The sequence below is a fragment of the Podarcis gaigeae genome (genome assembly GCF_964106915.1).
Source record: "Podarcis gaigeae genome assembly, chromosome: 5".
Classification (NCBI taxonomy): Eukaryota; Metazoa; Chordata; class Lepidosauria; order Squamata; family Lacertidae; genus Podarcis; species Podarcis gaigeae.
The window spans coordinates 81,458,411-81,471,278 of NC_139681.1; the positions used below are offsets into that span (position 1 = coordinate 81,458,411).

General features: G+C 43.4%; 1 protein-coding gene across 1 annotated transcript; it reads left to right on the forward strand.

Moving 5' to 3' along the window:
• Positions 1 to 2,928: 2,928 nt before the first annotated feature.
• Positions 2,929 to 12,091, forward strand: IL12A (interleukin 12A; the record flags this gene model as incomplete). Its single annotated transcript, XM_083738599.1, has 6 exons — positions 2,929 to 2,965; positions 5,331 to 5,500; positions 10,682 to 10,777; positions 10,874 to 10,915; positions 11,015 to 11,119; positions 11,715 to 12,091. The coding sequence occupies 6 exons, from the start codon at positions 2,929 to 2,931 to the stop codon at positions 11,895 to 11,897; spliced, it is 633 nt and encodes a 210-aa protein (XP_083594725.1). The 3' UTR covers positions 11,898 to 12,091.
• Positions 12,092 to 12,868: the final 777 nt, after the last annotated feature.

Consider the following 12,868-nt stretch of genomic DNA (forward strand, 5'->3'; position numbering starts at 1 on the left):
GCGTACCCACAATCAAGTGGAACTGAAATGTATGTTTTCAATGTGTGGTGCTGTGGGTTAAACCACAGAGCCTAGGACTTGCTGATCAGAAGGTCGGCGGTTCAAATCCCTGCAATGGGGTGAGCTCCTGTTGCTCGGTCCCTGCTCCTGCCAACCTGGCAGTTTGAAAGCACGTCAAAGTGCAAGGTACCACTCCGGCGGGAAGGTAAACAGTGTTTCCATGCGCTGCTCTGGTTCGCCAGAAGTGGCTTAGTCATGCTGGCCACATGACCCGGAAGCTGTACGCCGGCTCCCTCGGCCAATAAAGCGAGATTAGCACTGCAATGCCAGAGTCGGCCACGACTGGACCTAATAGTCAGGGGTCCCTTTACCTTTACCTTTAATGTATGGTTCAAGGACAACATTGGGATTTTATACATTTTCACACAACATGCCAATGGCCACATCACACAACGTGACTCCAATTCTGAGTATGAATTTGCATTGTGAAAAGTGTAGCATTTCCATATTGCACTGATACAAATTTAAAAAGATAGAAAGATTAGTAGATGCTACTCCCTTTTTTTTACCAAATCCTCAAGCATGCTGAATCAAACTGACAATAAATTTATCTATCTATCTATCTATCTATCTATCTAGCCTTCCCAGCTGGAGATAGACAATTTTGCATTCCTTTTTTTTTTCATTTCAGTTAATAAATTTACAGCAGTTAATACATCTAAAAACAGTATTAATACATCTTTCAATTAATACACCTAAACAGCACACTGTAAACTCATCACCTTCAAAATATATGGGGGAAAGGGAGTTTTATTTATTTATAGAATTTATGAACTGCCCACCATTAAAAAAAGAAATCCACTGTGTGTACAAAAAAAATAAAAAAGCAGACTACAAAATTAAAACAGTAAGTGCACATTTAATGTACATTTAACTGTAAAACCAAGGTGGGGGGGATCTTAATTGTTCCAACCAAAACTGGTTTTATGCCTTTAGCATGCAAGATACAGATGTCTATTTCATCATACCTACATTTCCTCACTGTGGCTTACAGCAGCTGCAGGGCATTTTAGATACAGGAAATGGGATGAGATAGGAAGGATTATTTGCGCATACACACACATACACACACACACACACCCCACTGCTGCTGCTCCATTCAAATTGGAATGTGTGTCTATAAATCACAGATCTCCCACATGGCATGTGGTTTGGCCTTAAAACTGCCTCAAGCTTCTCTTGTGCTATTTCTGTTTATGTATGAATGTTCTTAATTGAGGATAAAAGCCCGATAACTTTTCATGAATGTTCCAGGTCAGTGTCTAGCTTTTGTTACATTCTGGTGCAAGAGTGCCACTCCAGCTGGCAAAAATGCAGGAACACATTGCAGAATAACAAGTGAAGAGGAACAATGTGTGGATAGTCTAGATAAATCCACCACTAGCTCACTATTATTGACTCAATAGCATGTTACAGAAAAACCTGGGTTGGGGGAACCAGCTTGCATCCATCTCTTTTGGGCAATACAATCCTCCTCATTGAGATAAATGGAGAATACTGCCAGGTATGTAATTGTGAGATGGCAAAAGGTGTAGCACACCTGGTTAGGATTGGGCCAACTTCCAGATGGAATGGACAGGTACCCAGAGACTATATAACCATCACACCATCCAGAGGGAGACAGCCAGATCCCACAGCAATGCATGCAAGCAATGCCTGTGGTGGCTCTATGGTGCCACTGAAGGTTGCTTTTCCACTTCAGTACTGGGATCCAATCACATATCCACAAATTCAGTTTTCACAATTGAAGTGAATTCAGTGCTCTTGCACAACTAACCTGATTCCCCCCCTTTTTTTCTTCAATGGAGTAGAGTAAGTGATGGGGGAAATGCACTGGAAATTGTGTGAGATAACGCTTGATGGGAAGCTGCATGATGTCCTTGCAAACTTTGTGCAAACAAATCAGGATAAATGCTCAATAAAGAGATTGTCTGGATGCAACCTGTGCCTAACTTCTCTAATAATATGCTTTTGATCCTACATACAGTTTCCTCAGAGTAAGTCCCATCAAACTCAATTGAGGCTTCCTTCTGAGTATATATTTATTCTGCTTTGAAGAGGGTTGGATTGACCTCCGGGTCCCTCCCAGCTCTCCAATTCTATGATTTTGTGATCTGCATAGGCTCACACTATCAGGCTGCAATCCTTTGCACACTTAGGTTTTTAAAGCCCATTGAAAACACATTTTCAATGTGACTTTCGGGATTGGTGTCTGTTGTGCGACAAGCACACAGAGTGCAATGAGACTGAGTGTTTGTGGGAGGGAGGGAGGCTCGGTTAATTTCATTGTATACAGGTTGTACAATGACAATAAAGACATTATTATTATTATTATTATTATTATTATTATTATTATTATTATTATTTTCCTCCTAAAAGAAATCTGGCCACAGTAAAGTTACATAGCGTATACACACAGCCCAAGTCGCATCGAACATGCCATGAGTCCCAAAGAAACAGCTCTGCGAAACGCCCTGTCGTCAAATATTGCCTTTGGGCATGGCAGCATATTCGACTTGCTGCGGGAAGCTCTCTCCTTCCATCTCTCAATCAATTCCAGCGATACTTGGAACTGATAACAAACGAAATTTATTTATTTCTTTTCGCACCTTCGGGATTGTTTGGAAGAAAAGCCTACGCAGCGGGTGGCGCGGAAAGCCGCGCAAAATTCCCACCCAGAAAAATGAATGAAGGTGAAGTTCTACCGATGAGTCAGCCGAAGCTGAGGGAGAAAGAGAAAAAGGGGAAAATCCATTTCCAACGCGCTGGCTTATAAAGGCTGCCGCAGGCAGCGGAGACGGCAGCAAGACGATTGGCGCCCCTTTCGAAGCAACACCTCCAGCCAGCAGTTTGGAAAGAGCAGCCAAGATGCGCAAGAGCAGCAGCGCCGGACCCGCTTCTCCAGGTGAGTGGTCTTTAGCGGACCCCGTTTCAGCCAATCACGTCCGATATGCAAATCGCGGCGGGGCTAGAGCGCGACGAGTCGGGGGTCTGGTGCTGAGCCAGAAGAGGAGCGAGGAAGTTGCTTAGCTACCGAGAGGAGTTGTCTGAAGTTTAAGCTCTTCGGTGTTATCTCCCTCTTTCAAAGAGCCGGATAAAAGTTTCTCTCTTACGCCCAGCGCTCAATTTCAAACATCGCAGCAGGTGTACTCAGCGTCCAATGCAGTGTTTCCAAAAAGCAAGCAAACTTGGCTCTCCGGCTGCTTTTGGACTAGAACTCCCATCCCGAGCAAAACCAGTGGTCAGGAATGATGGGAACTGTAGTCCCAAAACAGCTGGAGACCCAAGTTTTGGAAACGCTGCTCCACTGTCTTCTGAATTCCAGCTGCAAGGGGAACGCCTTTGCGCTCAGATCCTCTTTGTGGGCTTCCTGTGGACATCCGGTTGGCCACTGTGAGAAGAGGATGCTGGGATAGATGGGGCACCCTGGTCTGATCCAGCAAGCCTTGTCTTATGGGAAGAGATAAGGTAAAGGAACCCCTGACCGTTAGGTCCAGTCACAGACGGCTCTGGGGTTGCGGTGCTCATCTTGCTTTATTGGCCGAGGGAGCCGGTGTTCAGCTTCCAGTTCATGTGGCCAGCAGGACTAAGCCGCTTCTGGTGAACCAGAGCAGTGCACGGAAACACCGTTTACCTTCCCTTCACCTATTTATCTACTTGCACTTTGACGTGCTTTCGAACTGCTAGGTGGGCAGGAGCAGGGACCGAGCAACGGGAGCTCACCCTGTCGCGGGGATTCAAACAGTCGACCTTCTGATCAGCAAGTCCTAGGCTCTGTTGTTTAACCCACAGCGCCACCCGCATCCCCATGGGAAGAGATAGCGGGGATTAAATGGTAAAGGCTCTGGAAAGCCAATCCCCGACTTCTCCTTTGGGGCATCCTTGTCTATTCTTAACTCTCTATGCTCCAAGGGCAAGCCTTGGCTCTGTAAACATCAAGAGCCTTGGGCATAAATTAAGGCCTATTTTTCCTCTTCCCTTCATCCCTCTGTCTTGCCAAGACTGAGTCACTGACGTCTCCCCACTGGGGAGGAGCCAGCATGCCCCGTGGTGCTTCCAGAGGTCAGTTGTGACACTTGAAGTAAGGGTTATATCCTGCAGAGCTGTGCTGATTTGCAAAAAGGAGCATTGTTTAAAGTGATGTTTATTATTCTCTGGTACAGCAGTGTGTTTGAGATTAACTACTGCCAAGTCACCTTGTTTAGTTGGATTTTTGGGGTAGAATATGTTGGTGTATGTGTGGATTTAAAATTGTGCAATTTATTATTATTAGTTTTTATATGGCTTAAGATAAAAATTGTTTTTGTTGGCATATGTCTGTCTTGGGAGACAATAGGAAGTGCTAAAACCATAGGGGGAGTCATTTAAAAAACAATTACACATTAATAGAATTTACAAAAAAATAAATAGAAAATAACTATTAAAAACATACAGATAATTCCAGTAAAAACAGCACGTCACTAGCACTTTCATTAGGCTGTTTCCAGTGCTGAATTTGGAATTTGTCTTCACATCAGGTTATCCAAAATGTTTGTGTATGCTGTACTTTGTTGTGAAATACTGCTGCCTGGTGCATTCAGAACACACCCTTAGGGGAAGAGATGGGATTAGCACCTTTAGGATTTTGTTTCTTTTTGAAGGCAGGAGTTATTACAACCCAGCCCATTACAAATGATCTGCAGATTACTCACCTACGCTCCTCCCCCCCCCCCAAAGAAAACCTTGTGATCCTCCCTGCTTCAGCATTCCTGAATAGGATGACAAAACAAGGACTATGAACATTGGTCCAAGTTTTGCTTTAAACTTCTAAAAAGAACAATGGTGTGATTCTTCCAAGATATCCTAGTGTTTTTAATGACTTTATGTACTGCGGTCTTATAATCCTGTTTTGTATGCAAGCCACAGTATAATATAGCATGCTCAGAATTTTTATTGATTTTTAATCAATAATTTATTTTTTATTGATTTTATTGATATATTTGCAATATCGCCTGCTGCAATAGCTAAACATGGTCTTTATATATTAAGTAAGTTTGGGACTTTATCAATGAATGCACAAATTTTGTAATGCTACTGCAGTATCTGTATATGGTGACAGGGGGCAGGGGAGAGTTTGGGACTATTTTCTCTCTCTCTCTTTATTTTATGCTTCTGATATAGACAGAAAGATGTTGCACAGGAAACTGAAAAAAGGGTTGGAAGTAATTTGCCAAGTCAGAGGGATCTTTGTGACCTCCATTTCCTATATGTGGCTCTTGACTTTGTTCCAGGTTGCTGGTTCCTGGTAGCTTTTATCTGCCTAAGCCTGCCCAGCTCATTGGCTTATCATCTTCACACCAAAGGACAAGCCACCAAAGGCCTGGCAGCCAATTTAAGCGATTGCCTGGTTCTTTCCTCGCATCTGATGGACGCAGCTGATACGGCGCTGCATCAGCTCCAGGTATAGCATTATTTCTTAGAAGAACATAACATTATTAGCATTGGCATTGGCATTCATCCTGATTTGCTTGCCGAAAGCGTACACAGAGATTAAACTGTGTGCAGTCTATAATGAGCACTTGTTCTGATTTGTTTGTGGGGAGGTTATACGACAGTGAATTTCCTTGGTTTCCTTACACAGTGGTTATACGTGTTCCTATTAATTAATTAATTTTCAGCGTGTTTCACTGTTCATTTGTTTTAAAGTTGGATGTATTGCAGCAGGGGGACACAAGCATTTTGATCCATTTCAATTGCACAAACCTAAATTTCTGGCAGGTGCCTGAGTCCTTCCTGCAAAATGCAGACAGACTAGAAGTGATCTTGTACAATGAGTACATAAAGAGCGTTATAGAGTTTAACTCATAGGTAGGCAAACTAAGTCCCAGGGGCCGGATCCAGCCCAATCACCTTCTAAATCCGGCCCGAGGACAGTTCAGGAATCATCGTGTTTTTACATGAGTAGAATGTGTTCTTTGATTTAAAATGCATCTTTGGGTTATTTGTGGGGCATAGGAATTCGTTCATTCCCCCCCCCCCAAAAAAATAGTCCGGCCCCCCACAAGGTCTAAGGGACAGTGGACTGGCCCCCTGCTGAAAAAGTTAAAAAGTTTTAACTCGTAAAAGAGGGGGAAAGCCGAGAAAGTATTTCCTACAGAAATGTTGAATGAGTGATTTGGGAGAAAGAGAACAGCTAAGAGCTCAAGGTGTTACAAGTAGCAGGGAGTCAAGAAAGATGAGGAGAGTGCCAGTGGTTTTGGTTGGGCTGAGGACAGTTTCAGTGGAGCTGCAGAAAGCAGTTTGCAAGTGATAATATGTGTGCATATGAATTAGCCCTCATATGCTCCCTGGCACTGACATTGCAAAACTTTTTACAGACTGCTTTCTTTCTGCCACCTCCCCCCCTCCCCCCTCCACTTCAGGCTGGCAAGACCCATTATATTTTACAGACATTGTGTGTGATCTGAGAGACATCTCTCTTACAGCCAATCTGCCAAAAGAAGGGAGAAACCTGCTTTTTGCAGGTGATTGCCAAAGAGACTTCTCCCTTGCTCAGTCAATAGTACTTGTCTTGGCTTGCTTTTGGCTGTCTGTGCTTCGTCCCCAACACGGTACAGGTGCATGCAGCTGAATTGAGCAGGATGCAGCCGAACTGAACAGCATGACATCTGCCAAGCAAGGGTTTAATCCTGCTGCTTTGGCTGCTTTCCTGGCTCCTAGTTGCTGAAGGCTTCATGGAGAGTTCTTTATAAAGGCTTTCATCCAGGCTTCCTCAACCTCGGCCCTCCAGATGTTTTTGGCCTACGACTCCCATGATACCTAGCTAGCAGGACCAGTGGTCAGGGATGATGGGAGTTGTAGTCTCAAAACATCTGGAGGGCTGAGGTTGAGGAAGCCTGCTTTAATCCCTATATCACTCTAGTGCATATGCAAATTTCTGTCTTACGGCACTTCAGGCAATATGCATGGTTAGTCCTAAATACAGCTACAGCTCTGGATGTTGATCCGATGCTGTCACACACCTTGTCTATCCTGTATACAGTGGTACCTCGGGTTACAGACTCTTCAGGTTACAGACGCTTCAGGTTACAAAAGCTTCAGGTTACAGACTCCACTAACTCAGAAATAGTACCTCAGGTTAAGAACTTTGCATCAGGATGAAAACAGAAATCGTGCTCCGGCGGCACGGCAGCAGCAGGAGGCCCCATTAGCTAAAGTGGTACCTCAGGTTAAGAACAGTTTCAGGTTAAGAACGGACCTCCAGAATAAATTAAGTTCTTAACCCGAGGCACCACTTTATAGGAATGGAGTGAGCTCACCTTAAGGCTGAAAGCGTTTCTGCAATCTCTCCCTATACTCTGTTTCCTTCTCTTTTGATTCCTCCTGGGCCTACGTGACAGGGGAGGTGTTTGCCTCCTGAGAGGTGGCTGGAACAGGTGAAACAACAGCCTCTGGGGGGGGGGCACCAGGTGGCGCGTTGGAAGATGGCCGACAATAACATCTCTCTGACCCATACGAGGTAATTAAGGGGCTGCTATGGGAAGTATGCAGTCTTCCTCCCCCCCAGGAGACGGGGGGTGCTGCCTTGCCAGCGGTGTTCACAATGCACCCCCTGATCCGAGAGATGGGGGTGCCGAACACTTGGCACGAGCCCTCGGTGAAGTCAGATCTTCCTGATGCCGATTCCAATTAGCACGTGCTGGTTAGCTTCAGCTCGGAATTATAATTGGAAACAAATGATTGGAATGAAGCTGAAGCACATACATCAAGTAATGTTCGAGGATAAGACTGCTTATTTATGGATCTCTGTGACTGGGAGTGACGGATGGATAAGTAAATCTTCTGATGAATCACTACTAGGAGACTGTATGTTTGGAATGAAGGGGGGGTGGAGGAAAAAACTTTTTTTTTCTTTGCACACTGTGATATTAATAACCCTTCACCCCAGATAGAAACCTTCACCCCAGATAGAAATAAGATTGTTGCATTTTTATTAATCACAAGCAGGAATTCAAGAACTGTGTGGGATGGATTATAACAGGAGGATTGGTGAACGGTGAGAAAGAGGAAAAAATTTATGACACAGTTAAAAAATGGCGTCTCGCCAAGACAGGCTTGCCGGAGAAAGGACAGGGGGAGGAGAATCAGGATCGTTCGAAAGAGAAGGAATGTTGGAACGCAAGCTTGACCTGACAGAGCCTCCTGATTCATTTGATTTATTTGGCAAGCCTGAGAAAAGTAAAGGACAGATCGAAGATTAATTTTTTATGGAAGCGTTGAACAGAGCCTGTCCCTGAGTGATATGATCTTTGAAGAGTACAAAACCCACACAGAGGATGCCTGTTTTCAATCTGCTTGTGAAAATTATCAGAGATCGCAAAGAAAGGAATATACGATAACAAGAAGAGACTATCTAGATTGAACTGGATAGAACTGTCTAATTAAAGCAGTAATATAAGTGATGTTTGGACTCGTTTGGAGTTTTGGACTCGTGTGGAGCTTGATGTATGGGTACCCCCAACAAAATTTAAAATTTGGCTGTATAATTTGGAACTAATGTGATTTGGATAATGTGATGTGATTGGCCTGTTAATAAAAATAATTTTTTAAAAAAAGAAACAACAGCCTCTGGGCAGAGCTACTCCCAATATCGGACGTGCCAAGGTGAGCATATCAGAGAGTGGCTCTGACAAGCTTGGCATGGGAGTCAGGGATGGAGAGGAAGGCAGAATTCATGGCTCCTGTAGCAACAACAGATGAGACACAAGGGAGTGGCCTCTCCAGGATCCTTGCTTGCAGATTCCTCCACTCCTGGCAGAGGTCCCCACATCCAGCCAGGGCCCTTTCCCAAGTGCTTGGTCAATTGTCCATCTGCATTGTCCTGTCTTGGCCAGTCCATGACACCCTTGAGCACCTGTTCCCTGCTAGGAACAGCCCCCCTCAGCCAATACTCCCACCCATCAGCTTATGTCACAAGTGATGTCAGTTGATGGACAGGTGGCTGTGGTTTGGGTAAATTGGCCTCTTTTATCAGGACATGGACTAGGGCTATTCCAGTCCAGAAACAGCTATAGCTGGGGATAGGTGCTTCTTGCCCACTGAGGCCACCTGTCAGCAGAGAACTGAGGACATAGTCCACCTATTCCTTTGCAGCAATGGTGGGGAAACTTCAGCTCCTGGGCCTGATTAGGACTGCCAGTCTTCCCCATTTGGCTTGCAATGTGGTTTGGCCCAAACCACACTTGCCTGGTTGGTTATCACCTGACTGGTAAAATAGCAACTCCGAATTCAAAAGGAGGAACCAGGAGACCCTCTAGGTACGTTCCTGATTCTTCCTTTGCAGCCACAGCCATGGCTGGAATTCATTGCATCTCTCTAGGCTTTTGCATGGCTTAGAGCTACTTTGCCTTGATCCTGACTTGTTCCTTGAGTTCAGAATACAGACCACACCTACCTGCCAGGGTGGGGGCAGCAAAACCCATCCTGCAGCTGATTTGAAGCACTCTCTGTCTAGGGACCTGTATGTTCTTTGTCCCGCTGCACTTAAAATATTTGTAAATACTTATTGCTCAAACACTGTTATGCCTTCAGTTTTTTCCTCCTTATGGGAACTGAACCTGTGAAAGAGCATCTCCTGTCTCAGAAAAGGTGGAAGGACCAAACAGTGCAATAGGTGAAAAGACCGTGGAATATTACAAGTGGAACGTGCAACAAAATGCTACAAAATGTTGAGTTCCAGCCATATTGTCTTCCAGCTTTCCATAACAGTTCCTGCACCCAACAGTTAGTCAGTGCTCCATACCTTCTGAACATTCTCAGTCCTCCTTGGGTTGTTTTTAGCTGCCTGAAGGACTGGCACTCACCTCTGAACTCCGGAAATAAGAGACAGTGGTGGGGATCAATGAATAATCTGCAGTGTTAGCAGAGATATAAGTATAGACTCCTTGCCTTCTCTCACACATTCAGAAACAAATACCTACTATGTTCCCTCCCTGATTTCTGAACCATGCAACAGAATGAGTCATTGCCATGCCAATCTGGTGATGATGGCAACTGCTGGAATAACTGGGTCAACCTGCTGTACCGCAGCAGGTTCATATTCTTGAGTGCTATTGTAACATTCTCTCATGCATTTTTAAGCTAAATACTTAATAGAAAGCACAGTGAGTTGGAATGATTTCTCTGAAAGTTCCATAGAAAGAAAAAAGAATGGCTGCAATCCTAAACCCAATCACTAGTACGCCTCACAGTGGGACATACGTAGGGTTACACTGTTAGAACCAACTCAGTTTGAAAGTAAGGGCAGCATTTTCTTTGTGAGCAGTTTCAGAGGTTCAGATAGAGGTTCCCACACTTGTTTGCAAGGTGTACAGCATAGCTCATATGTCACTCTTCATAGTGCATATTACAGATGTGAAAACTATCATGCCCCCAAAGGGGGTGGGGGAGATGTTGCAGGCTGAACCTCTAAGCAAACAAGCATGGGAAACAGAAGTACCTTTTCTTTGAAAGCCTAGGCTCTCTGTGCTCTCTGGATATTTGTCAGTAGCCATGACCAAGCAGTGATGCAAGGTCTTCAACACAATTCCCATTGCACCCAGTAACTGTACTGATTCAATTGATATTCTCTTCACTTTTATAGAAGCAATTTAATTGTACAGTGGAATATAACGTTCCTGAAAATCCTAAGAATGAAGAGAAGATCCAGAAGGCCTGTATGGGAGGAAGTTCACTGAAGGTATTATAATAAGTACTTTCTAACAAATGCAATGGGTTAGCCAAATTTATGGTTGCAGTGAAATTAATGCTTCTCATCTTCCATTTTTGATTTCAGCCTGGACTCTGTCCCTCAGGAGAAAATGATGCTGTTGATCAGGTAAATTTCCATCCTCAGATGGCAGCAAGTTTATTTGTTTTGTGTAAAGGAATCTTCCAGAACCTTTGCTTATATCTTTATTGTTGTGTTTTCTTGCAGACTGCATGCATGGACACCATCTATAAAATTCTGAAACACTATATGGCAGAAATCAAGGATTTTAATTCTTCAGATCTTTTTCATGCTGTCAGCATTATGATGCAGGTAGATATATATATATCAACTATTATTAATATTGCTTTGCCTTCTTTGAATCCTGTAATTTTACTGAATTCCGTAACTCTTTCATAAACTTCATGAAAGATGTAATAGTCAGACCAACTGATTTAATCAGACAGAAAATACCTATAGTTGCATTAAACTCAAATCTTTACTTTTCATGGGCGTGTGTGTGTGTGTATCCAGAAGGATGGATTATGATGTCAACAAACACTGATGATTCATTGCAATTAGCATGTCTGATATTCTAAGCAGTTACAAACAGCAATGGAGAACCTGTGGCTTTCTAGATCTTAACATAACTTTGACTCTTACTCTTCCATTCCATTCCCCCTCATGGTAGCATGCTTTTCTGTTTCAATTTCATAAATTTTATACTGTTTAAAACAATTAGGTACTGCATTAGGTTATTGTATTTTAGTGTTTTGTTGGAAGCCGCCCAGAGTGGCTGGGGAAACCCAGCCAGATGGGTGGGGAATTAATAATAATAATAATAATAATAATAATAATAATAATAATAATTAATGTGTGAATGTGTCCCTTGCATTCATCTTTTATTTTGATTGTGCATCTTTTATAGGCTTTGAAAGCCAGCCAGCACATCACTGAGCAGCCACCACCCTCACCACAACAACCTTCCAGGAAGACATTTGAAATGGAGATGAAGGAATGCGAAATTCTTCTAACCTTGCAGCAGCTCACTCAGACCATAGACAGAACCTTGAGCCACCTCTATGGGAAGACTCTAGAAATGCAAATGTAATACTGATCCTCAAATATTTTAGTTTTTTTAAAGGGAGGTGGTGGGGAGAATAGAATCATAGATAGAAACAGCTCAAATACACTTCATCTATTCCAAAACAGTGCAATGAAACAGGATTAGCAGCACCCATAACAGATTGTCATGCATAATCTGGTTTATGATGCACCACAAGTAGAGAGCAAAATCCACCACGACATGTGTGCATGATAAGAGATCTGCATGCTGAAACCAGTGTGCTGCATCACATATGCTAGAGGAAGTAGGGAAATGCCCCAGAATCAATTGGCATTTTTTTTTGGTAGGAAAACCCCTTCCCAAATGAAATCCTCATAATTCAGCAGCAGGCTGAGAATCTACCGTATTTTTTGCACCATAACACTCACTTTTTTCCTCCTAAAAAGTAAGGGGAAATGTCTGTGTGTGTTATGGAGGGAATGCCTACGGGTGGCATGCCTACAGATTTTCCTCCTCTAAAAACTACGTGCGTGTTATGGTCGGGTGCGTGTTATAGAGCGAAAAATACGGTACATGCATTCCTTTGCCAGTCAGGTGGCTACTTGCTGTGTAGATTGCAACCAAGTGCCTTCTTAAATAAAATGTCAGGGATTTATAATGCAATCCTATACATGTCTACTCAGAAGTGAGTCCCATTGAGCTTGGTTGGACTCACTCCCAAGTAAATGGTCTAGGATTTCAGCCTTGCTTTCATAAGTCTCTGTAGGGAAAATATGTTGCAGAAAAACAAAATACTTACGAAGAATTCCACTTTTTTTCTTTGTCCCCTCCCGGGTTAAAAATCTGGTCATATTGCACCTTAAACTAATTTCTTTAGAAGTAAGAAATTCAGGACACAGAGGTCTGTTGTTTTTTGGGTGGGGTTGGTTTTTTTGCTAATAGTGTCAAGCGTTCTGCGCACTTATGGTGCTGTCCAATTAAGAAGAGCCCGTTGGATCAGGCCAGAGACCCATCTA